The 25183-nt window shown below is 42.2% G+C and overlaps 1 protein-coding gene across 1 annotated transcript in view; it reads right to left on the bottom strand.

The window, feature by feature from the left end:
* Nucleotides 1-14228, bottom strand: part of dnah2 (dynein, axonemal, heavy chain 2) — a gene marked incomplete at both ends in the record, with an annotated part of 552347 nt that extends 538119 nt beyond the window's left edge. The window contains 3 exon segments of the mRNA XM_080741500.1: nucleotides 4288-4452; nucleotides 6919-6950; nucleotides 13790-14228. Coding sequence (XP_080597626.1) covers nucleotides 4288-4452; nucleotides 6919-6950; nucleotides 13790-14228 — 636 coding nt within the window.
* Between the last annotated feature and the right edge of the window lie 10955 nt (nucleotides 14229-25183).

Below are 25183 nucleotides of genomic sequence, written 5' to 3'. Positions count from 1 at the left end.
CTAATTCACATCTTTTGCTGTCCGAGAGAGAATGGAAGTCTGGCTTTTCTGAGCGTGTTATGACATTTCTATTAGTCGGGATAACAGCGGAAGCGGTATCAGACATGGCCGACAAGGATGCATAAAGACTTGGAACAAAGTCATCTCTCGCCATGCATACCAATGTGAGTAGTGGAGGAAAGTAGTAGTGGAGGAAAGTACATTTACTCGAGTACTGCTTACTGTAAGAGCAACTTTGAGATACTTTTACTTTACTTGAGCAATTCCATTTTTCTATACTTTATAGTTCTACTCCACCACATTTCAAAGGCAAATATTGTACGTTTTATCAGCTTTAGTTACTACTAGCCTTGCGTGACCAGACTATATCACCAAATCCGCCGAGGGGGAGGGTTTTGTTGCACAGGCAGCTTCGTCTGGTCCTCAGGCTGGCTTTGCAGATTCTTATTATTGATACAAAACAAATCCCATATGCTATACTTCGTCTATTCGTGCGTTTTGAGCTTGTGAATCTTCTATTTCCAAACAAATGTGTACATTTGGAAGCATCTTCGGGGGGGAAAAAAAGGAATTTCTACATTGCGGTATTCAGAGACATGCTGGGCCCCTGATTCAGCACGGGGAAAAGAGTTGGAGAGGCCCTCATTGCGTGCTATCGAGAGAGATCTCTCTCTATAGCGCTGCTGCTACTCAAAGATTCGCCATTTCAGATCATGAAAAGTGACAAGCCAGTGGGCCAATTACTGTACATGAGTTATATTTCGTCGTTGTCGGGTGGAAACCTTGTATGTCCAAAACCGTTTGTTTTGTATTTATCATTTTAAAAATGTTTTAAACTAGTGACAACAGCAGATCTACAAGCACACAACGCCTCGCACCACGAGGCGTTGTGTGCTTGTAGATCGGCTGTTTTCACTAGTTTAAATCATTTTTAAAATGATTCCCCCACCGTTTAACTACTTTTGTGCGACGGCCTTATATGATGAAGCAGGGCTTTGCTTTGCGAAAAAATGTATACATTTTAAACTTGGAGATACAAGGTTTCTGCCCGACAGTGACGATTTACTTTGTTGGCCGCCCAGCCCCCAAAATGGAGCGAAGGCCGACATTTCATTTTTAATTTTTTCCTAATGGCCGGTCCAGGCCGGGAATGAACTGGCCGTTCGGGAGTTGTCCCGCTTTTCCCAATGGCCAGCGCGTCCCTGGCGGTATTGCTACGGTACTTGTACTTATAGTCAGGGAAAATTAGCAGAATACCTGTCAAATCTGGGAATAAATTCCTTACCAAACAATTTCTTCACCAATGTGTTTGTAAAGGTGTCTAATAACATATATAACAAAGATTCAAATTCAACATCCCTAGCAAAATGTTTGACAGCTAGGGTAATTCTGGGTCTCATTCACTTACTATACACTGTACTATAAGGGATAAAATCACTCCCAAAAATATGCTTTAAGTGGGATGTGAGGGGTCTAACTAGGTGTTTTTAATTATTCTGAATCCATTGCAAGCATTTGTTTTGCACGAAAAACATTCCTTAGGACAAAAATGGACCCCATACACCTTGTGAAAAGTGATGACTCTTCACTAAACCATCTTTTTTTGCGTCTGATTTTGGCCCAATGAATGTTTTTCGTGTAAAACAAATGCTTGCAATGGATTCAGAATAATTAAAAACACCTAGTTAGACCCCTAACATGCTACTTAAAGCATATTTTTGGGAGTGATTTTTTTCCCTTATAGTACAGTGTATAGTAAGTGAACGAGACCCAGAATTACCCTAGCTGTCAAATATTTTGCTAGGGATGTTGAATTTCAATCTTTGTTAGATATGTTACTAGACACCTTTACCAATACATTGGTGAAGAAATTGTTTGGTAAGGAATTTATTCCCAGGGTTTTATTAAAATTCCCTGACTATTAGGTACCATTAGTCCAGGCGTTTCGGGCAGTATTTTGATGGAATCGTGCACTTTATGAAAGAAGCATGAAATTTGGCACACAGTTAGAACATGCCATATGGAACATTTTTGGCTATAGGGGCATCGCAGATTTGTCTTGGGAAACTTGTGGGAGCCAATTAAAGTTGGGCTCTCATAGACTTTACTATAGAGTAAAATAATACAAAAAATAAATATGCTTTAAGTAGCATGTGAGGGGTCAAACTAGGGGTTTTTAATGATTCTGAATCCAATGCAAACATTTGTTTTGCAGGAAAAACATTCCTTGGGCTAAAAATGGACCCCATACAACTATGGTTTAGTGTTGAGTCATCACTTTTCAAAGTTTTGTGGCGGCCGTTTCTCGGAAAGGAATGTTTTTTGTGCAAAACAAATGCTTGCATTGGATTCAGAATCACGACAAACACCTAGTTTGACCCCTCACATGCTACTTAAAGAATATTTATTTTTTGTATTATTTTACTCTATAGTAAAGTCTATGAGAGCAACTTCAAGTTTCCCAAGACAAATCTGCGATGCCCCTATAGCCAAAAATGTTCCATATGGCATGTTCTAACTGTGTTCCAAATTTCATGCTTCTTTCATAAAGTGCACGATCTTTGCCTGAAACGCTCGGACTACATTATCTCAGGCCTGAGAATGAGTATGCATAGGGTGACACGGCACGCACACACACAGCGCTCTGTCCACCCACACGCAGGCCTGCTTGAAATGCATAAGGCGAATGTTTCCTCTGAGGGTGACGCGTACAGTAAGCCAGTCAAACAGTACCCTCATAGGAATTACAGATCGCCCCCCCGCAGATGTTCAATGTCACTACTGTACATTCATTAGAGCAGGGCTTTCCAAACTTTTCCAGCTCCAGCAGAAGAACAGACAAAATATATTTTTGCAGAAAACCTCTTATATTCAGAGGAGCCTCAACTTTTTGTGTTTTTATCATACTACAGTGTCACACAAAAGAATAAAGTAGCAGATCTGCGAGCTCGAAACACGGCATGAAGCGACGTGTTTTGATCTTGTTGATCTTCCACTTTAGATTTTTGAATTTGAATAGGAAAAAGTAACAGTTTTAGAATTATGAGGTTTCCACCTGACAGAGACAATATATATATGGCGTCTCTCTGGGACCAAAACCTAGAAAAATACATCGTGAATTAACCACTTAAAACTACTCCTTTAAGCCCCATTTCACTATTTATTGTTTTCCTGAAATGCTTTTAGAAGAAGGACGATGCACACCTCAAAGGTTGGTGACAAAGGTCTGTCCTGATAAAGATCTAAGGACCGAAACGTCAACTCAACGAAGAGTTCCAGACCCCTTTCTTTGATTTCATTATCAGAGATCCCCTCCTGAAATACTTTTGAAAAATGTTTACATTTTATTTCAGGGAAAAATAACATAAAAATGGGTCCACCATGACCCAAAAATGGGTAACCGACCATTGTTTGGGAAACGCTGATGTGACGTGAGCCACTCAAACAGTGCTCTCTCTCACAGAGACTTCTACAGTTATACGCCCCTGCAGATGTTCAATGTCAGAACACTCATTACAGGGCTCAATGGGGCACACAGCGCGGTCATTAAGGGCTCAGTGACACAGATCTCACTGCAGGGACCGTGTGTACACTACAGTATGTGCTCTATAGCCACTTAACCACTTGTTAGTACAGGATACTTAACCAGCACGCTGCAGGGAAAGAACTAGACATTATCTTCCTAACGATCCTCCTATTGATTACCTTTACACTAGCGCCCGTTCTGAGGAAGACAGCAGATCGGCAAGCTCACAACGCATTACGCAGGCGGCGTGTTGTGAGCTTGTCGATCGGCTATTTTTAGCGAAAATATTTAATGTAGAGTGAAAACAGAAGGGACACTAGTGTAGAGCCCTGATGGCTCAACAACGTATGGTTTTAAATGAATCCGATTTTATAAAAAATGTTATATAACAAAATACATTTTTGGTTACTTCCCTAATCCTGGAAACTTCTGGGTCAAAAGGCCAAATTGAAATACACAGATATAATGACATCATAATATAATATCAACCCCTCCCTTTTTCACCATCCAACAACATATGTGGGTGTGGCCAACTTCAGCTTGGTCACCACCCACCATGACAACCAGGCATACTTAATGAACAGGTGGGTGTGGCCACATAAAAACACAATTTTAACACTTTCTGTACACTTTTTTGTCCAAGAATAATCATAATATCTGATGATTATGTTGTAGGAAGGGAAAAAAATCCCGGCACCCCATCTTTAATATTTGTCAATAATGACATGAATTGGATGGGTGGAGGTGGAGCTGTGTTGTACCTGCGGGGGCATGGTGAACTCCACCTGCAGCCCAGCGGACGGGTCCAGATACACCACCATCAACATGATGGAGGTGTCTGAGGCGTACTCATCCAGCCGCCGCATGTTCTCCTCCGTCCACGACTCCTCCGTCACGCCCAGCAGCGCCACACGCTTCCTGAACATCTGAGAGAGAGAGAGAGAGAGAGAGAGAGAGAGAGAGAGGGAGGGGAGTATAAGTAGGATGAGGATGGGCCAAGAGGCCATGAGGATACTGCAAGTGGGCCCCCAAATAATTGGAAAAACGTAAATATACCCTGACACAGATTCTACAAACGTATGTCTTCTAAATCCTAAAAAGAACCCTGAAAAACGCTTGTTGTCGCTGCACGCAAGGTTGTAGATCTGTTATTTTTTTTAGAGCCAACGTATAAATAGATAAAGTGTTAAAATGATTGTGATGATAAATTACAACCCTTCCCCAAAAAAGGATCCCTGGTTGTCCCCGACCCCACTTCCATCAGGGAAGTGTGGCATTGTGGAGGGGGAGAGGAACTGGTAGAAAGTAAGAAGGGATGGGACGATAAAAAACCCTCACGATAATCGTATCGTGGAGATTTAATTCATCGTGAAATCGTCCTCCGTCATGCACCGGGATCAATTCACCTTTTATTTGCCGAGCTGCATATCCGGTACCATTTAAACCCTCTATTGGTAAAACGTACTTATAATATACGTACTTGATACAGTCTTTTTTTCACCCTCCATCAAATCTCTTTAGCCGATCTACAGTACAAGCTCAAAACGTGTCGCGGTTGTGAGCTTGTAGATCTGCAATTTTTTGGCAAATGTTCCGCCCCAGGATAATGGATGTTGGGGATAATTTGATTATCGTGATAATATCGTAAATCGTGATTTCTCCGGTCACAATAATCGTGATATGAAATGAAATGTTCATATCGTCCCATCCCTAGTAACAAGTAGTGCGTCACGCCAGTCACACTGCCACATGTGTCTGCCACCAGTTTGTCTCTTCACCCCACATGGTTTCAGTGGCGGAAAAAGGACTGAAATGTTTTTCTTCGTAAAAGTATCAATACTGCACGGCAGAAGTATTCTGTCACAAGTAAACGTCTGGTATTCAAAATGTAATAGTAAACGTACACAAGTATTGACATTAAAATGTACTTAAAGTAACAAAAGTAAAATGACTCGTTATGCCGAATGTCCCATTTCACAAGTGTTCAAAATGTATAGAAATCGTTTGAAAATAGCAGGTCTACAAGCTCACAACGCCTTTATATAAGTATATAGGTATAAAAAGGTTAATGCGTGTTTTATTAATAATAATACAAATCTACAAAGTAGTAACAAGTAGCTAAAGTTTTCAAATAAGTTTAGTGGAGCAAAAAGTACACATTTGCCTCTGAGATGTAGTGGATTAGAAGTAAAAGTATAGCAAATTGCAAAAACTCTGGCAAAGTACAACAATCCTCAAATTTGTATGCAAGTACAGTACATAAGTACATGTACTTAGTTACAATCCACCCAGTGGTGTAAAGTAACTAAGTACTTTTACTTAATTACTGTACTTAAGTACAATTTTGAGGTATCTGTACTTTACTTGAGTATTTCCAATTTCTAATACTTTTACTTCTACACTACATCTCGGATCCAAATATTGTACTTTTACTTCACTACATTTTTTAAAAACCTTAGCTACTAGTTACTTTGCAGTTATACATTATAATATAAAAAAACATATATTAACCACTTTAGCCTTATTTTATCCCTTGGCTATTTGAAAATAGCCGATCTACAAGCTCACAACGCGTCGCGATGCGACGCGTTGTGAGCTTGTAGAGCTGCTATTTTCAAACATTTTGTACTTTTACTTTTTGCACTTTAAGTACATTTTGATGCCAATACTTTCATACTTTTACTCAAGTACATTTTGAATTCAGGACTTTTACTTGTAATGGAGTATTTCTATATTGCTGTATTGATACTTTTACTTAAAGCCATACTGTGTAAGTTGCCCAACTAGTGGTCATTAGCCCTATAGCAAACCGCGGTCGCGTCCGCGTCTTTCGTCCGTTTTTCGTACCTTCAGACCCCCGCGTCTGCCTCCACCTCGCTGAGATCTATCTTTTAAGGGGTCCCTTGTTCCTGTGCGTTCAGTAATTCCAGAGATACGGACTCCTTCACCCTGCCTGGTAGGCGAAATTACCTAGAGAAGGGATGGTACAAACGGGCGACAACAAATATGGCTGCCATAGCGACCCCACTTCAAGATGCGCTGTGATTGGCCGGCAGTTGTATAACCCTCGCTGTGATTGGCCGGTAGTGTGATGACGCAATTTTGGCGCGAGATCCGGTCCACGGCAAGGATCTCAGTTTACATATAGAGAAGGCTTTACAGGCTGAAATTCACGGCGCGGATCATCTAAAACTTTTGTGATTTAATAGTTAGGAGAATTTTAAGATTTGTTTTATAAAAAAAGTTACATAGTACAACTTTAAGTATAAAATGTGAGTACTTTTTACAACACTGAATCCACTCCTGCATGGCATCCATTGAAAATGACTTGTGGCCTGTTGCTTTGTCACCGGCGGTGTGACCGCAATAACTCATGGCGCCCGACAAATCACCGGCGCCACCGGCAGGCGGTCCTTCCCTTTACCTGCAATTTCAACACGCAGCAGGTGGCCGCCTCCAATATTACCCAAATGATATCACTATGCAGATTACACGGGCGGGAGGGGGACGTCTTGTCGAATAATGCTAACAGGCAGGTACGGCGGAATGTGTGTGTGTGTGTGTGTGTGTGTGTGTGTGTGTGTGTGTGTGTGTGTGTGTGTGTGTGTGTGTGCGCGCACACGCGTGCGTGCGTGTACTGGAGTTTTGTATTAATATACTTGTGAGAGCCGGGATGTCCCCACTAGTATAATAGAAGTTAATGGACATTGTGAGTAAACTTTTCCTACAGAGAAATGGTTGTTCTATGGGTAAAAGAAAAACAATTTGGGAAGTTATAATAGGCTTACCACTAGGAAAAGATTCAGGTGTGGCTATAAGGATTAGACATTTCCATGTTAGGTTTAGGGCAAGGGTCTTCAACAGGGGGTCCGGGACCCCTAGGGGGTCCTCGGAGTTACTACAGGGGGTCCTACAAATCTTTGTGTGATAGAAATAGAGCTTGTAGATCAGCTATTTTCGGCAAAGAGGTTTGGTGTTGAGAGGGAAAAGAGCAGACTAAGTACAGAGTGAAAGGTCAAGTTTATTGACGGTTCAAGTGGTTATCTGAAAACACAAATAAAAAATAATGATGATTGTGCTGTCAAACGATGAAACTATATGGAATCTATGGTGGGGTCCCTGCTTCATCTCTCTCTTGGCTAAGGGGTCCTTGGCCTGAAAACGTTGAGGACCCCTGGTTTAGGGGTTAGGGTTATGCTTGATGACTATTCATAAATTCACCATCCTAAATAAAATGTTGAAGTCCTCACATGCATAGTAATACAAAACGTATGTGTTTGTGTAGGCTGTGCGTGCATGTGATCAGCGCCCACTCCCGGCATCTGTTTGGTTTTCAGCGGGGGAGAAGAGACGCGTCCGTGCAGACTTGTGCCCACATACTGTGCGCAGCGTGGGGTACGGAGGTCACTGCATGTAAAGTGCCACCTCTACCTTGGCTGGCAGAGAGATGTAATTAATGTCGTTAATTCAATTGATGGTGGGAACACCGTGACGGAGCGCGAGGTATCGCTGAAGCACGCACTCGCAGTCACAACTCGGAGCCTCCTATAGCGGTGGTTCTCAAAGTGGGGTCCGGGGGACCCCCCAGGGGTCCTTGAAGGGGTTCCCCAGCATACAGCATCAGAGTCATTTTAACCACTTTATCCACATTTTATACGTTGGCTATTCAAAAATAGCAGATATACAAGCTCACAGCGCGTCACTTCATGCCGCGCTGCGATCCTGTACATCTGCTATTTTTAACCTTTTTGAAAAATATCAGAAATGCTTTGACGATTTTGAATAATTTTGTCCCTGGCACAAAACATTTTCAGATGGGGGTCCGCGGCCACATAGATATAATTTTGGGGGTCCTTGGCATGGAAAAGTTGGATAACTACAGGTCCAATAGTGTCTCAGGGACAGTGTGCAGGGCCTGCAGGCAGCTCTGTCAATGAATTCAGTTACATCATGTGCTATTATTTCTGCTGCTATTTTAACCTATGCTGCTATTTGCCTCACTGTATTGATATTTTCCTTTACACCTTATGTACACACTTATTATTATATTATAACATAGTATATTATATTATCTATATTATATTATTTATGTATTGTGTCATAATGTATTTTCTTCTTCATCTTTCCTGGCATGCACACCCACCCACGCAGCCCCACGGGGCCTTTTCAATGATCACCCATGTGCACCCAATTGAACTTGAACTCATACATCAATACATTGTTTACATGTACACCCTCAAGGACCGCAATGGAAATACGCCGTCAGCTTCATTGCCTTTTCATCATTTTGACAATGGTGGAGTAAGTATGCCTAGTATGTACAGCGTGCACACATGTATTGTACTGTACATATACTGTATATTACATTGTTAATAGAGACGTCAAAGTCTTTCACTCTGCTGCTATTTTAACCGGTTTCTTTCTTTATTTCTCTTTCCACCTTTCTTGAAACTGCAATGTTAGGAGCTTGTTGTACGAATACAATATTTCACCAACTTTTTTTTATACACCTGGAAGACCTGTTATATGTGACAATAAAGTTGATGTGCGGGCTCCCCCAGAGTTAGTGTCGAAGTGTCCTTGAGCAAGACTCTGAACCCTTAATTGCTCCCAGTGAGCAGGTTGGTGCCTTGCATGATTTCTTCCAGCATCGGTGTATGAATGTGTGTGAAATGGGTGAATGTAATGCACAATCTATGTAAAGCGCTTTGGATAAAAAGTGCTATATAAATGCACCATTTACCATTTTTCACTCTTGGGCCCTTTCAAGCTCTGATATGGACTCAAGACCATGATTCAGCTATGTTTTGTGCATAATGTGAATATTCCAAAGCACTCAAATCAATCTGAAACTAACTGTACTCAGAGCCACTTCGGAAGGTGGTCCGAGTGTGGCTCGCTTCAAGACTGCGTTAGGGTTCGCTTAACAACTTAAGCCCTACGATATATACTTTGTCATATGACAAATAGCAAAAGGGGAAGCCAGATTTAGAGTTTACCTGCGCATCATGAACACAAGGCTGTCCACATTCATTTCCCTCTTTGCAATTGTATTTTATCCCTCTAGCCTTGCCGCAGACAGATCGCCCTGTGCCAACCCAAAAACGTACAATAGCGTGAACAGAAAGAGGACTGAGGCCTCTTTATATCAACAGACAAGGTGAATGATGAAAAGAACTCGGTCCCTTTTCAGTTGGTCTACTTTTCGGTCCACTAGTTTTGTTTTCGTTTAAAAAAGGGACTAGTGAAAACACCCTGTCTGGCAGGCATTATTCTGTATTTCTTCTGCACAGTGTCACCCCAGATAGTAGCTGAAACTCGCTGCCGGCTTTTTTTTTTTTAAGCGAAAGAAAGTATGAGCTCTAACCCTGAAAGGAAAAAAAAAAAAAGATTAGAAGGATGGGTAGATATTCTAACAGAAGCACCGGCGGGCGGGGGGGGGGGGGGGTTCAGGTTCACGCTGTTGTATTAGAGTTTGTGAATAACCGCTAAGCTGTGGTGTCAACCGCCGCAACCACAGCGAAGCTAAATGACGGATGCATAAAAAGGTGATTCAATAAATATTCAATTCGTTCCGCCTTTGAGAAAAAGTTTTAGTTTCAGTTGCTGAGGATAGACAACAGCCTCTCTCCGTGCCAAGAAAAAGCGAAGGTGCCCCCCATCTAATCTGTGAAGTCATGCCATTGTGCTGAGAATCAATTACAAAATATGGAAAAGTTGACTCCGAGATGGGTGGGAGTGGGAGGGGGTACTTTCTGAGGATAAGTGTAATTTTCTGCTCGAGCAGGGATATCAATACCATAGGATGGGGTTCAATTGGTCGTAAAAGCTTTAACAAACATATGGGGCCCGCAAACTCAAGTCTCCCGTTCAGTGTTTATGGATGCGTTCCAGCGCAGAGCATGTGGTTGATAAAAAACCGGGGCCTGTGTTTCGGGTTTCTATGGTTCTCTGGATTTGGGAAGAGGGGCTTGCTTGTTACATGTTCGCAAATACTGATTGGGCCGACCCCGATCATAGCAATAACATATGTGAAGCATTAAGCCTAGTTCAGAAACAAAACAAAAATGAAAGTTTTAAGGCACATTTACAGTATATTTCGTGGCATGACACGCATCACAAGCCCAAAGGGCTGTCCATACTTCGACCGAAACCGAAGATTTCGGTCAAAATGTCGACCATAAAATGATGTCCCTTGGGACTTCTGAAAAGCATTTAGACTGAATGAGAGTTTGGAAATTTGCACGTCGGAAAACACAACTCACCTAACATTTCGGTTGAAGTATAGAGTCACAGGCCTTAAAACTGCTCATCTACAAGCTCAGAACGCGTTGAGTCGGCACTGTGCTCCGAGCTTGGAGATCGGCTATTTTTGGCACGCGACACTGACGTATCACAAATGAAGTATTCGAAGTAGGCACGGCAGCGGTCTGAATTACCGCTTAAAAGTGAGGGCTTGTCATACTTCACGTCCAGCTGCAATGCTCATTTACTGTAACCCTACCGTTGGCCCAGATGAGAACGCCACCGCCGGTGGTTTTCGGGAGGAAAAGCTAACAATCAATTTTTCACCGAGGACAAAAGTCTCCATTAGTGGCTTGATGGCTTTACCTGGCTGATGTACAGGTCCTGGAACTCTTCATCCACCACCGCAACGCCATTATTCACTTCTGAAGAAGAATTAGTCTCCTCTGCGACTGATGGAAGCACACACACACACACACACACACACACACACACACACACACACACACACACACACACACACACACACACACACACACACACACACACACACACACACACACACACACACACACACACACACACACAGTATTAGTATACTTGTGAGTACTACAACCCCCCTTTTCTACACCCTAAAATGATGACGAAAAACGTACGTCAACTAACTTTTTTCACTGACAAAAAGGAAATAAAACCTAAGCTGTGATGACTAAAACCGAGACTATTTCGTCAAGAAATAAAAACTGGACTAAACGATTAGGGAGGGACTAGTGGAGAAGTGATCCAGACAGTAGATCTGAAAGACAAGTTATTTTATGTTTGGTTGCGCTCTGAAAATAGAAGATCGGCAATTTTCAGCATGCATCCAAGTGTAACATTAGCCATCAAGGCCCGTAATTGTAAACGTAATGTATATATATTTGCTTTACCATAAAACTTGTGAGGACCAGGAAAATGGTCCTAACAATTTATATTTCTCGAACTCTACTACTGTATAATTGTGGATACATTTGGCCCTGACAAGTATAGTAATAATGTACAAGTATACACACACACACATGCATGCACGCAAGCACGCACTCACACACACACGTACAAGACATTATGAAAAGCCTCTGGAAATGCAGTGACGCAGCGAGCGACACCAATTTTCATAATTACATCTGGTTCGCATTGTCAGAATAATGTAGCCTCTCTTTTTTTGTGGTTATTTTGAGCGCGGTCATTACTTCTGACAGCAGTTTTGGAGTTCAAGGTTGATGTAATTGTGCTGAGCTTTGCTATTGTATAAATCAAGATTTAAAAAAGAAATTACAGACATCTGATGAAAAGAATAGGAGAATTGTTTGTCAAAACGTGCACAGGCAATCATGTAATTGCATAATTGGGTATTTTGGAAAAGTATTTACAGGATAATTATGCTATAGCTTGTCACGTCAATAATTTCCTGCAGACCATATCAAAGCAAGTATTCATAACATTAAGCTGTGGGGGGGAAATGTGTTTATGGGCAACACATGGCCGTATGTATACTGTACATAGAGTATGTTGTCACTGTCGGGCAGATACCTTATATCTCCATATTCCAACTGTTTGTTTTTCCATAAACTGTTAATTTCTTTATACTTCATTGTATGACAGTGTCGTGCAAAAACTGCATATCTACAAGCTCACAACGTGTCACATGGCAATGCTTTGTGATCGGCTATTCTAGCTAGTTTTGAACAATTTAGAAATCTTTTGAAATCTTTACAAAAATATTTGCTTATGAAGGAAAGGTCGGAAGTGGTTAAGCGTGTCTGTGGGTTTGATCAATATTTAACCAATAAAAAGTATAGTAACAACTTAACAAGAGCTGCTTACTAAATAACTATATATTGGATCCAATGGAACACTTGATTTTTGTTTTCATTTCCTGAAAAAAGCAACAGTATGAGCATACAAGGTTTCCACCTCACTCACTGCGACGGTATCAAATGACACGCTGCCTTTGAATAATGCACAAAGAATGTGGCAATATTATGAATACCCTTAAGAAATTGCAATTCAAGTAAACACATCAATGTTCGGACTCTTTGCTGCTCTACGTATGTGTGTTTATGCATGATTACTAGGCCTAGAGCTAACGTCACAGAAACTATGCCTACACCTAACCACATCCATCCGAGGCGAAATGTCCTGAAAAGGACTTTCGCTGTGCATATCGTTGCTGCCGTGCAGAAACCTTGTATCTCCAAATGTCAGCTTTTAATTGTGTTATATTAATGCCATACTTCACTATACAGTGTTACACAGTTACAGACTTGTATGGGTCACTGGATTAAAGGGGGTACTTGGATTCAGCAATCAGGAAAAGGGGATACTGAAGCCCAAAAAGTTTGAGAACCACTGCTCTGGGGGACAGCCCGGGATTGAACTGGGAACCTTCCGGTTCACCAAGAAGACCCTTACACAGTGTTGCCCACCTGCCCCTGGCAGGTAAATAAAATCTTCGGGCAAGTGAATTTTGCTTTCAGGTTGCCCGACCGGGCAAGTGCTCATTTGAGAGGGGACGCAACCGTCTAGAAACACAACATGAGATATCTGTCTAAAAACCTGAACGTGGCCAGCTCGCTCGGTCTGTGGACTGTAAAAGTGTGAAACCATAGACATAATACATCATAGCTATGTAGATATTTGGTATTTAGATTTGGAGGTGTTGAGGTATGACATTTATTTTATCGCACAGACACAGAAAGTGGTAAATTGAGCGGGAATTAAAATCGTATCTATCATTTTATAATGGAAGTGGAACATGGAATGCAAGTGGAATGCAAGTGGAACATGACCTGTACTTGCCCGACGGATAAGTACAGGTCATGTTCAACTTCTCAGAGACCTTAGTGTCAACCCCTGACCTTGTAACTAAATAATCACTACACGCATTTTCAACTTCTTGCAAAAATGAACAGTTTTACTGTACAAAGTTTCCACCCGACAGCGACGATGATAGTATGTGCGTATTTGTGTGGGGTGTACCTCCAGGGGGCGGTGTGTCCACGACCTCCTCTTCAGGGAGGAGGGCAGCAGGGCTGGGGTCTGGGGCCGGGGAGGTCACGCTGGCCCCGGTGCTTCTCCTCTTTGGACTGGGGTCTGGGGCCGGGGGGGTCATGCTGGCCCTGGTGCTTCTCCTCTTTGGACTGGGGTCTGGGGCCGGGGAGGTCACGCTGGACCTGGTGCTTCTCCTCTTTGGACTGGGGTCTGGGGCCGGGGAGGTCACGCTGGCCCTGGTGCTTCTCCTCTTTGGACTGGGGTCTGGGGCCGGGGAGGTCGCGCTGGCCCTGGTGCTTCTCCTCTTTGGGTTGGGGTCTGGGGCCGGGGAGGTCGCGCTAGCCCTGGTGCTTCGCCTCTTGGACTTGACGCTGCTGCTGGCGGACGCCCGCGGCTTCCCTGGGGGGCGGGGCCTCGTGTCTGCCATGGGGTCCTACTGGCATCACCAAACACAGGAGAGAAAAGAAACGGTATGAGACCAGGGCTGGGTTAACCCGATTAAGACCTGAGGCCAACTCTAGTAGCTTAGTTTTCGTGCCAAGGACCCAAATTGATATACATCTGGCTGCAGACTGTGATCTGAAAATGTTTTGTGCCAGGGACCCCCAGAGGAGATTTGTGTTAAAAAACTGAAGATTTTTTTTTTTTTTTTTAAGTAAAAAATACCAGGTTTACAAGCTCGCATCGCGGCACGAAGTGACTCGCTGTATGCTTGTTGATAATGCACAAAGACTGTATTATTTTTGAATGGCCAATGGCTATAATCAACAGGGTATTTCTGGGTAGAATGTCTACTGACATTTTCACAACATAAAATAGAGTGCCCAGAACATTATCCATGTCTAGTTCATCGACCTGTGGACATTTATAACAAAATATTATACTTCTAATCGCCAATAACAATATCTTAAGTGTGCTGTTCCAGAAATAAGGTTAATGGATAATACTGCTCCAAAGCCACGCTGACAGTGTTACCTACTGTATAATGAAAAAACATCACATGGTTGCACCTGGGACGTATCATCAGTGATGTAGCCTGAACTCATCCTCAACTCGCAACATCATACCCCTCATTCAGGTGACCCAGCCGGTACATAAATATATATTCTTGGTTGTGGTGATATAATCATGAAGATTCGGTCTATATACAGTGTGACGTAACCAACACAGCTGCAGCAAATCAAATTAAAGTGGGTGAGTTAAATCCAAGACAAAAATAGCAAGACTCGCCATCTCCGGTTTACTTCCCGTATCTGTGTGAAGAGGGCAGACAGCTTTTTAGGAGACGGGACGGGAAGCAGGTAGGAGTCTATTATTTCCAATGGAAGAGTGAACGTGAACACAGCTTCTAAACCAGGGGTCTTCAACAGGGGGTCCGGGACCCCTAGGGGGTCCTCAGAGTTACTACTTTTACTACGTTTACTTACTACTTACGTTACTTTTTTTTCTCCTTTTCTATTTTAACCACTTGAACCCTATAGCGTCCATATTCTGAGAACTTTAGCCAAAAATAGCAGATCTACAAGCTCACAACGCCTCGCGCTGCGAAGCGTTGTGAGCTTGTAGATCAGCTATTTTTGGCAAAGAGGTTTCATGTAAAGGGGAAAAAGGGCAGACTAAGTACAGAGTGATAGGTCAAGTTTATTAAGTATTGACGGTTCAAGTGGTTAAATATCTGGAAACACAAATTTACATGAACCCAAAATATACTGATGATTGTGCTGTCAAACGATGAAACTATATGGTATCTATGGGTTGTGGGGGTCCCTGCTTCATCTCTCTCTCGACTAAGGGGTCCTTCCTTGGCCTGAAAACGTTGAAGACCCCTGTTCTAAACCATCCTTTAGCTCCACGGTCACTGAACTAAATATGGGACCTGATCGTCACAAGCCAAACAATATTCCCAAATGTTTCATAATAAAAAGAGACAAATGAAGAGAAAAATCTACTTTATTATCGACCTTTCTCTGTCCCCGGCTCCCTCTGAGTCAGGTGGAAAGAAAGGCTTTTTCTTTGGACCTCAGTTTACGATATAATAATATGCAATACTGTAGCTAATTTGACAGTTCAATTGCATAGGCTGCACAATATAAATCAAACATTAAGCATGCATATTCAAGCATAAGAAATATTGGATAGAAGTTTAAATTAAACAACTGGCAATTAGATACAATTACACAACCGGAAAACCCATGTTTCTTTGAGAAAATCACGGTATCAATTCTCATTAACATGTCAAGTCTTTAGATGCACAACAAATGCATTAAAAAGCAACACTGCAGTTACCATAGCAACCACACAAGCTAGACTTAATATAGCTACAGTAAAGTGGTGTGAATGAACTGGCTATGAGGCTGCAGCCTTTCATTAAGCACTAAATAGACTCAGTAACATTTTCAAAAAGAAACATGATCTCCATCCATACCTGCTGTGGTGATAATTGCAAATGCACAACACACATCAGCTGTGTTTACGCGCGATTGCAACACATGCATGCACACACACTGTGCATGTGAGTATGTGTGTGTGGTAAATGATGCATTTACATAGCGCCTTTCTCCAAGGCATTACATTCACCAATTTATGTGCATCATTACATTCACCCATTCACACACATATTCATACACCAATGGCGGAGGAAACCATGCAAGGCACCAACCTGCTCACCCCGGGAGCAATCAAAAGGGTTTAGTTGGCTCCCTGATAGAATAGAAATAATAGAACTCATAAGTGTTCCGTCTCAAATAATTGTACTCGGTCTGGTCTGGACTTGGTCTCGGACCAGAAGGAAATACTGAGTCCACCTGGTCCATGACTGAGAGTGTGTCAACATAAGGGTGCCATTTTTATTTTGGTTAATTTTAATATTTATTTTTGAATGAATTACTTCAATAATTACTACGGCTGATTTGCTGCCTGTCACTTCCTGGCCGCCCACCTGGTTCCTGTCTCTCTCCACTGTCCTAGCTCAAAATATATATATTAAAAAATAAATAAAGAAAATGTAAGACTGCTGTCATTGACGGTTGACACCACTTATATTCCACTTGTAGTTTTCTTTCAGTGAGCCAAACACCATACATTCAACAAAACTACTGCTCTCCTGAATCCAGAACATGGGAAATGGGTGCATCGGAAGTCTCGGCTACAACATGTAGAAGAAGATGACGCGCCTGTTTGACCATGACCTAACTGGTGTGCTCCGGGCCGGCCTTGCACCAGCCTAACATAGCAGATCTACAAGCTCACAACAACGCATCACGATGCGACACGTTGTGAGTTTGTAGATCTAGATTTTCAGCGGGTGACGCGTCGTATGACAAAGTATGAATAAGATGTTACTTCTATCAACCTACACATACATCTCCCTGCAAGCCAAATGAGGTCATGATGACGTTATAATGTCCAGCGATGATTCAGAATTAGACCAGATCAACGTCATATGGACTTGTGGATTAATGTTATTGTTTGTAATGTTAGTTGAAATATGATCATCTATAAGGTTATATTCTGGGACATATCTGACTAGTTATGATATTTATCTGGCCTCGATCGGACCCTCTCTGATTAATCCAGGACGTCCGTTTTCGTGGGCAGGATTTATGTTGGTTGAAATCAGGTGATATTCTAGGCCAGATCTGACTATAGTCATGGTTTGACTTGATCTGGCCCCAATCGAGACGTCACTGAATGGTCCAGGTCCTGACCGTGCTTGCTGGGCTATGTCTGTCAAACTACGTCAAAGGGCCCAGGCCTGCCCCGCCCCACAGCCTTCATTTGCATCATGCCTTGGAGAAGGCCAGCCGAGTTCAATATTAAACTCCCCCCTGTTTCCACTACAGCGGATTGACAGGCTCCCTGTGGGCCCAATGCTGAACAATTTGTGGGCAAATGGAGCTGCAGGCAGGCGGAAAATTTGGAGACAAAAGTAATAAAATGCTGGAGTCAACAACTTCATGAACTATTTATCTTTGTGGGGCTGATATGTCACCCTCTCTCTCTCTCTTTCTCTCTCCCTGAGTTCTTTGCGTTCTGCTCCGCCACCACGCCACTTGTCAAAGCCCACAGCGGTCCACTTCTTTATTGAAACTTTGATTCAGCCCCCCCCCCCCCCCCCCCCCTCCCCTCCCCCTCCCAAGTTGTCACTTTCTAACGACTGTGTGCAATAAAGGATACAGGTTATTGGAGGGGAGGAGGAGGAAAGGGAGGAGAGAGAGAGTAATGAAAAAAGTAACATTCTGCACTGGAGAGAAAGAGGAAAGCCACGGGAACTTCACACGGACGGCAGGTAAGTTGACAGTGATCAATAACATTAATATTGGCTGCTGGAGAGACAGCGTGCTGCAGGCAGATTAACTATCTGCTGCTGGAGAACACAATGGACTTACAGACGGAGAAGAGCTATTGCCAGGTGCTTAGTGAGAGTCTGTCCGTCTGTTTTCCACTCTCCCATGCGCCACACAGCATTACTCATCCCTTGGTAAAACGTATTATAATGTCAGGCTATGACAGTTTTTTGTCAATACCGTATTGCCTGTGTGGAATGTGTGCTATATGAGTAACTTCCAAAACAGATATAGCCAGTGGTGGTCAAAGTAGGCTATATTCTGGTCAAATATAACACAACTACTGTACGTGAAAGTTGCTCTGTGAAATGTGTACTTCAGTTAAAGAACTAGAGTATTTGCCATTTAAAAGTATTCAAAAGTACATGATGTGCATAGCTGTATTCAAATTGAGACATTTCACCACCACATTCAAAGATGTTCAATACATTTACAGATAAAACACCAATAATAGTGAAAATACTACTACAGTGCTGTAATTCTGTACAATTGAGGTATTACTGGAGTATTTCCAATTTTCTACTCCACTACATCTCAGAGAAAAATACTTTTATTCCACTACAAATTATTTGAAAACCTTAGTTACTTTGAAGTTTACAAAACCACTTCAGTCCTATATACAAGCTCACAATATGTGTCACATACATTTTATACAGTTTAAAAGCTTTTGTACTTTAACTCTAGTAATCTTTTAATTGTGGACTTTTAACTTGTGTGTCTAACTTGCCATATTGATACTTATACTTGAGCAAAACATGTGAGTACTTCTTCCAATAGCCTACTGCACTACTCAAGTAAATGTAGGCCAACTGTCCACTGTAATGGTTAGTGCAGTGTTTCTCAAAGTGGATTCCAGGGACTCTGTGGGTTCCTTTAGGGGGGTTCTACTCTTGGACCCATACAAGTCTGTAACTCTGACAGTGTACAAATGGGACCAAATGAATCCTAAGTAACGGGTCCATTTGGTTCCATTTGTACACTGTCAGAGTTAAGGGGACACCTTGAATTTCAAGTTTGAGAAACAATGGGTTAGTGAGAGTCTTTGCCAGTCTCCCAAGCATGCATGAGTCATGACACCATTACTCATGTTCATCCCTTGATAAAACAATTATAACTTCAGGGTATGAGTGTTTTTGTCAATAGAATTAGATGATGTACTGTACCTTAATGTCTTCGTCGTGACACGTGCAGACTGGAGTAACTTTAAAAACAGAGATATGGCTACAGTAGCAAGCTACGTTGTCATCACTCACACTCAGGTAAACACTGCCTGCAAACTGAAAAGAACCACGAAAAAACAGTCTAGTGTTTTCTGTTAAAGGTTAAAATGTGCAATGGTTACCCAAAGTCTATAAAAGTTATAATATTATCGCTTAATCATCATGTAACTTTCTAAACTGGCGTTCTGTGACCACAACAAAGATGCTAATTGCCTTGGCACAACACCGGTGTGTGTGGACTCGTCTCCATAGCAACGGAGCAATGGACGCATGCATGGGGTAGTCTTTTGCCCGTGTTGGGGCTTCTTAGGGCAGCAGACTTGAAGGCAGCAGTTAAGTTCACACCTGTTTAACATACGGTAGTTGAATAATAGTTCAATGCTAGTCAGTATAGTCACACATTAGTCACCAGTGCCACAAGTAATAGAATGGACTCAATTGAGTGATAACATTAATGTTAAACGATATTTATATTTTTGTTTGTTTGTTTCTAATAAAAAAAGAAGAAAAAAAGTTGATAAACATAATAATGTGTTGCCTGCATATGCTGGGTTCAATCCTATACTTCTTATTCTTTCTTCTTCTTCTTCTTCTTTCTCATACTGTGTGTGTGTGTGTGTGTGTGTGTGTGTGTGTGTGTGTGTGTGTGTGTGTGTGTGTGTGTGTGTGTGTGTGTGTGCGTGCGTGCGTGCGTGTCCTATGATAATGAATGTTTTTTTTATTTTGTATAAGATGGGTGTAGGCCTACTCCTGGAGAATGTGTCTGTTTAATTGTTTCGTGAAATAAACCAAACGAATCAAACAAACACACACATCAGTTTGCAGTATGATAATCTGGGCCCCATGCACAAACTATAAGACGGTAGTCCCCCCCCCCCCCCCCCCCCCCCCCCCCCATCTATAAGCTTACAAATAAACCTATTTTTGTTATACAAAGTATATGGGGCATAGCCTAAGTGGTTAAAACATCAATAGCTAGCATATGTGGGTGATAAGAAATCACATCATAAAAGTCACTTGTTTTATTTGTGTGACTCATCATGGACCCAGGGCTCCTACAATGCATTTAAGAAAACGTTTAAGTGCTACATAAACAAGAATTTGGTTAATTTATGACTGAAAGGGCATTTTATATATATTTTTTTTTATCTAGATAAGACTGCGTCTGTGCATGTGGCTCAAACAAATTCGTCATCGCAATCTCACAAATTACACCCATGATGTTAAGTTCCCTGTTATCCTTTCTAAATGTCAACATGATGCATGCAGCGACATTCCTTAAGTGCTTGCACATGTTTGAAACACTGCCGCTTATTTGTACCACGAGGCCAAGCATGTCGTCTCCGTAGGGTGGAAACCTCATATGTCCAAAACCGTTACCTTTCAGGATTCATATTCAAAAACAGCGAAAGTACTTTAGCAGATCTACAGGCTCGACAGGGACGTGCTGGCCATTGGGAAAAGCGGGACAACTCCCGAACGGCCGATTCATTCCCGACCGGTCCAGGCCGGCCATTAGGAAAAAATTAAAAATAAAATGTCAGCCTTCGTTCCATGTTGGGGGCTGGGCGGCCAACAAAGTAAATCGTCACTCGTATTTCCAAGTTTCAACGTTATACATTTCTTCGCAAAGCAAAGCCCTGCTTCATCAAACAAGGCCGTTGCACAAAAGTAGTGAAAACAGCAGATCTACAAGCACACAACGCCTCACGGTGCGAGGCGTTGTGTGCTTGTAGATCGGCTGTTTTCACTAGTTTAAATCATTTTTAAAATGATAAATACAAAACAAACGGTTTTGGACACAGCCTACAAGGTTTCCACCCTACAACGACAAAATATAACTCATGTACAGTAATTGGCCCACTGGCTTGTCACTTGTCATGATCTGAAATGGCAAATCTTTGAGTAGCATGCAGCGCTATAGAGAGAGCTCTCTCTCTATAGCGCGCAATGAGGGCCTCTCCAACTCTTTTTCCCGGGCTGAATCAGGGGCCCAGCATGTCCCTGAGGCTCGAAAAGCGTCACCTCGCGGCGCGTTTCGAGTTTGTAGATCTGCTGCTACTTGTGATGCTTTCGTGTGACACAGTAGTGCAGTACGGGGAGCGTGTCGATATTTCAACATGACATTTTGTTCGACGTTCCATTTGTTCGACCAGGTTCGAATAGTAACCTGGTGAAATGCTAACTGGCCGATGCTGGTGAATGCTAACCTGGTGAATGTTAACCACTATGCCTAAACCTAACCCTAACCCAACCCTTATAGTCGAAATAATGACGATCAAGCAGAGCGTTACTTTACGAAAACTCAAAACAGCTACAGTAAAATATGGAGATAAGAGGTTTCTCCCCCTGGCGGCGACGAATACGACTGCCTCTCACGCTCGTCTCTACCTCAAGGCTTTTAACGAGACCAGGCTGCAAATGGAAGTGCACCTGTTCCATTTAGGCTGTATCTGCCAGTTGACCCCTCGAGAAACCGAGCCACTTGTGTCTTTTTAACTGTAAAATGATAAGTACTGTCACTCTTCCCTGAGTGCTCCGACTGCTCGCTCACATTTCTACCTCTTTTCAGGGGGGCTTGAAGCCCCTATGAAGAGGCAGCAGGGAAGAGGGGGCTTTCAGGGTCAATGTGTTTTCTCTCTCTCTCTCTCTCTCTCTCTCTCTCTCTCTCTCTCTCTCTCTCTCTCTCTCTCTCTCTCTCTCTCTCTTTTTCATCATCTCCAATTTAAAAACAGATTAGACCTCAAATGATGTTTTAAAAAAGGCTCTTTTCAAAAGGGGTGTGAAGCTCTGCTCTTTGGTGATAGTGTCAAGCCATCACTCGGAGCTCATAATATGGTTCAACTCTATTACCCGTATCGCCAAACAAGGCTGTGCCCTATGGCCAAAGAGTATGCTGCAGGAAACTCAATAAACCCCCGCACCCTTCCAAAAAAAAAAAAAAAAAAAACATTCAGCAAACGGAATTAAATCGCAGTGTGCTTCCCTCAAAAAGATTTAGTCTGAATAAAATTGTCCTTCAACTCCAACGCGCCAATAAGACTTGAGGGGCTGGCAGCACAAACATGGCTGAATAGGATCCATCACTTTAAAACAAAGCAATTATTTGTTTTGTTTTCCGTGCAGGAATTCACACCGAACCCTGAAGCAGAAAGCGGTGAATGCACACCCTCGTTTAGTGCCGTCATCAGAGTCATTGTTGTGTTTAGTGTTTTTTGTTGTTGTGAGTCATCTAACATATAATTTTAGAGAGAGGTCAGTCAGTCAGTCACTCAGTCACAAAATGCATTATCTATTCACTCGCTTCAGCGACTGATCTCAAATTTAACATGGCATTGGTCATTAGCATTATACACACAATGACGGAGCCCGAATTTCATTTTTCCCAAATTCTAGCGATTTCTTAGCGTTTCTTCACTCTACAGCTCTACAGCCTGTTGTCAGGGTTACGGTCCGTTCCTCCAGGCCATGGGATCTGTAGCCCCGGGCACACACACACCTCTCTCACAGTTAGGAATGCACCATGCAGTTACAGTTACTTTCCCCAAAACCCACACTCTGCACATATTTTGCAGCACATATATTCGAACGGGTAAGGTCTAGTTTCATTTAGACCAGCGATTCCCAACCTGTGGACTGGGGCCCACTGGTGGGGCCGTGGCGTGAGGACAGGGACGTGGCCTTTTGGTGAACATATTGAAAATAGCAGTCGGCTATTTTCGATGCTTGATACCTCACTGAACTAAGCATTATCATGTCAATACTGTGGCTTAGAGCATGGATTTCTACACGGAGAGGGCAATTCTTTCAACATAAGATGCTGCATTCAAGTTCAGGAGAGTTTGTTGGACATCAGACAGGCATGGCATGGAAAGAAGGCATTTGCATTTTCTTTACACCATAGTGAAAACTGCATTCATGGTCTGGAGAGGGCACTTTTTTACAGACGTATAAAAGGGAAGGGGCTCAAGCCCCCTTTGATGTCTATGTGTGCACGTGCCTTCGTGAGGATGTTGCCAGTTTGCCTGACTGCAAGCTCAGACTCTTCACACACTACGTTTCACTTCCACCAACAGGGGTATGGACCAAAACATTGTATGACTGGAATGATATAAGTTACTGTATACACTGTATACTCATATATACTGTAGGCCAGTGGTTCTCAAACCTTTTGAGCTTCAGTACCCCCTTTTCCTGATTGCTGAATCCAAGTACCCCCTTTAATCGACATCATTTTGATTAGAAAATACTGACTTAAAAGTCCAGTTTTTATGTCAATATGTTGACATACTGTATATAAAATGTGAAAGTGAGCAGCCTGTTTTCTATTGAGTAACAGTAAAATGTGTACTTCATTTGGTATAAAGCTTTACGGAGCAACATGTTCACATACATGTGTCAAATCAATATTTTATCATTAAACATAACAGTAAAATAAATGTTTCCATTTTCCAATTCCTCTCAAGTACCCCCTGTAGTACCTCTGCGTACCCCTAGGGGTACACGTACCCCCATTTGAGAAACACTGCTGTAGGCTATGTGCAGACACACAGCTCAGCACATGATACATGTGTGTCATGTGCATCTTGCTGCGTCACCCTTTCTTGTTTTTCTTTTTTAGTTAGTTTTTCTTGCACTGACTTTGGACACTTTTTTTTGTTTGGCTCTGCACTATAGGTTGTGTTAGTAGTATTGAGTATGTTGCTTGTGTTTGACATGGTGGTGAGATACTTGTAGCACTGACTAGCATTGACTGTTATGGACACTTTTGTTTGGACTGTATTGTATTGATAGTTGTGCTTAAGGATTGCTTTTCTTTGTTTCACGTTGAGCATTGACAGTTTTTTTGACACTTTATGTATATATTCTTAGTTCCCTTTCTTTGATGTACCTTGCTCTTTACTGTACTCTGTTCTTTTTTATCCTTTTCATACTTCTCTGTAACTTTGTAAATATCCTTATACTGCTGTTCTGCCTCTTGGCGACTTATTTTCCCCCTTGGGATAATAAAGGCATCTATCTATCTATCTATCTATCTATCTATCTATCTATCTATCTATCTACATGTGATCACGGCACATGATAAACACACTCAGCTCAGTGGGGAATGAAAATTATGTGTTCTTTTGGCATAATTCACACAAACTGACAGGAGTTAGTCGTCTTCTCATACAGTACATGCCCCTGGCCTTTTTAAATCTGTGTAACAGATTTCTTTCATCAGCTCATCTTCTTAGACGAGATTCTAGCGACCGTTGGGTACCTCTTCTGGACTGGCTATCCATGTCACATGGTACTGAGTTAAGGGCCAATCGCAGGACAGTACCCCCAGGCTATGGGGGAAATTAGCAGTGTTGGCAAAAGTACTCAAATGTTTGTTGTCCCTGCTTAGCATTGACAACATTGTCATGATCGTAAAACTATCTAGTTTTAACGTTCAGAACGTTTTCTTTTTGGACAATAAAAACATTGACAGCCAGGGGGAAAAAAATCCATGAAGGACACGGAATGCAATCGTTCACTCGCCGTTGGAAAATTGACTTATTAGACTATTCTGGATGTGTGGCTAACGGCTAACGTTAGCTAGCGCTAGCTGCAGGCTAACGCAGGCATGTTATACACAATTACTCATGGAATAAAACGGCGACCCAACTCTATTTTTGCTCTTCTACAAGCTCACAACGCGAGGAGGTTAAGTCTGTCAGAACCGTCAGATTATCTTTCTAACTGAAGTTACACAAACACTGATTATGCTACATTTAGCACTGTTAGCCCGACCAATTTAGATAGGGCACGTAATAAATTCACTTCAACCT

The sequence above is a fragment of the Nannobrachium achirus genome (genome assembly GCF_963921795.1).
Source record: "Nannobrachium achirus genome assembly, chromosome: 14".
In the NCBI taxonomy this organism is placed as follows: domain Eukaryota; kingdom Metazoa; phylum Chordata; class Actinopteri; order Myctophiformes; family Myctophidae; genus Nannobrachium; species Nannobrachium achirus.
The sequence above is the reverse complement of the archived record's forward strand: the minus strand, read 5'-3'. Positions and strand labels throughout refer to the sequence as shown.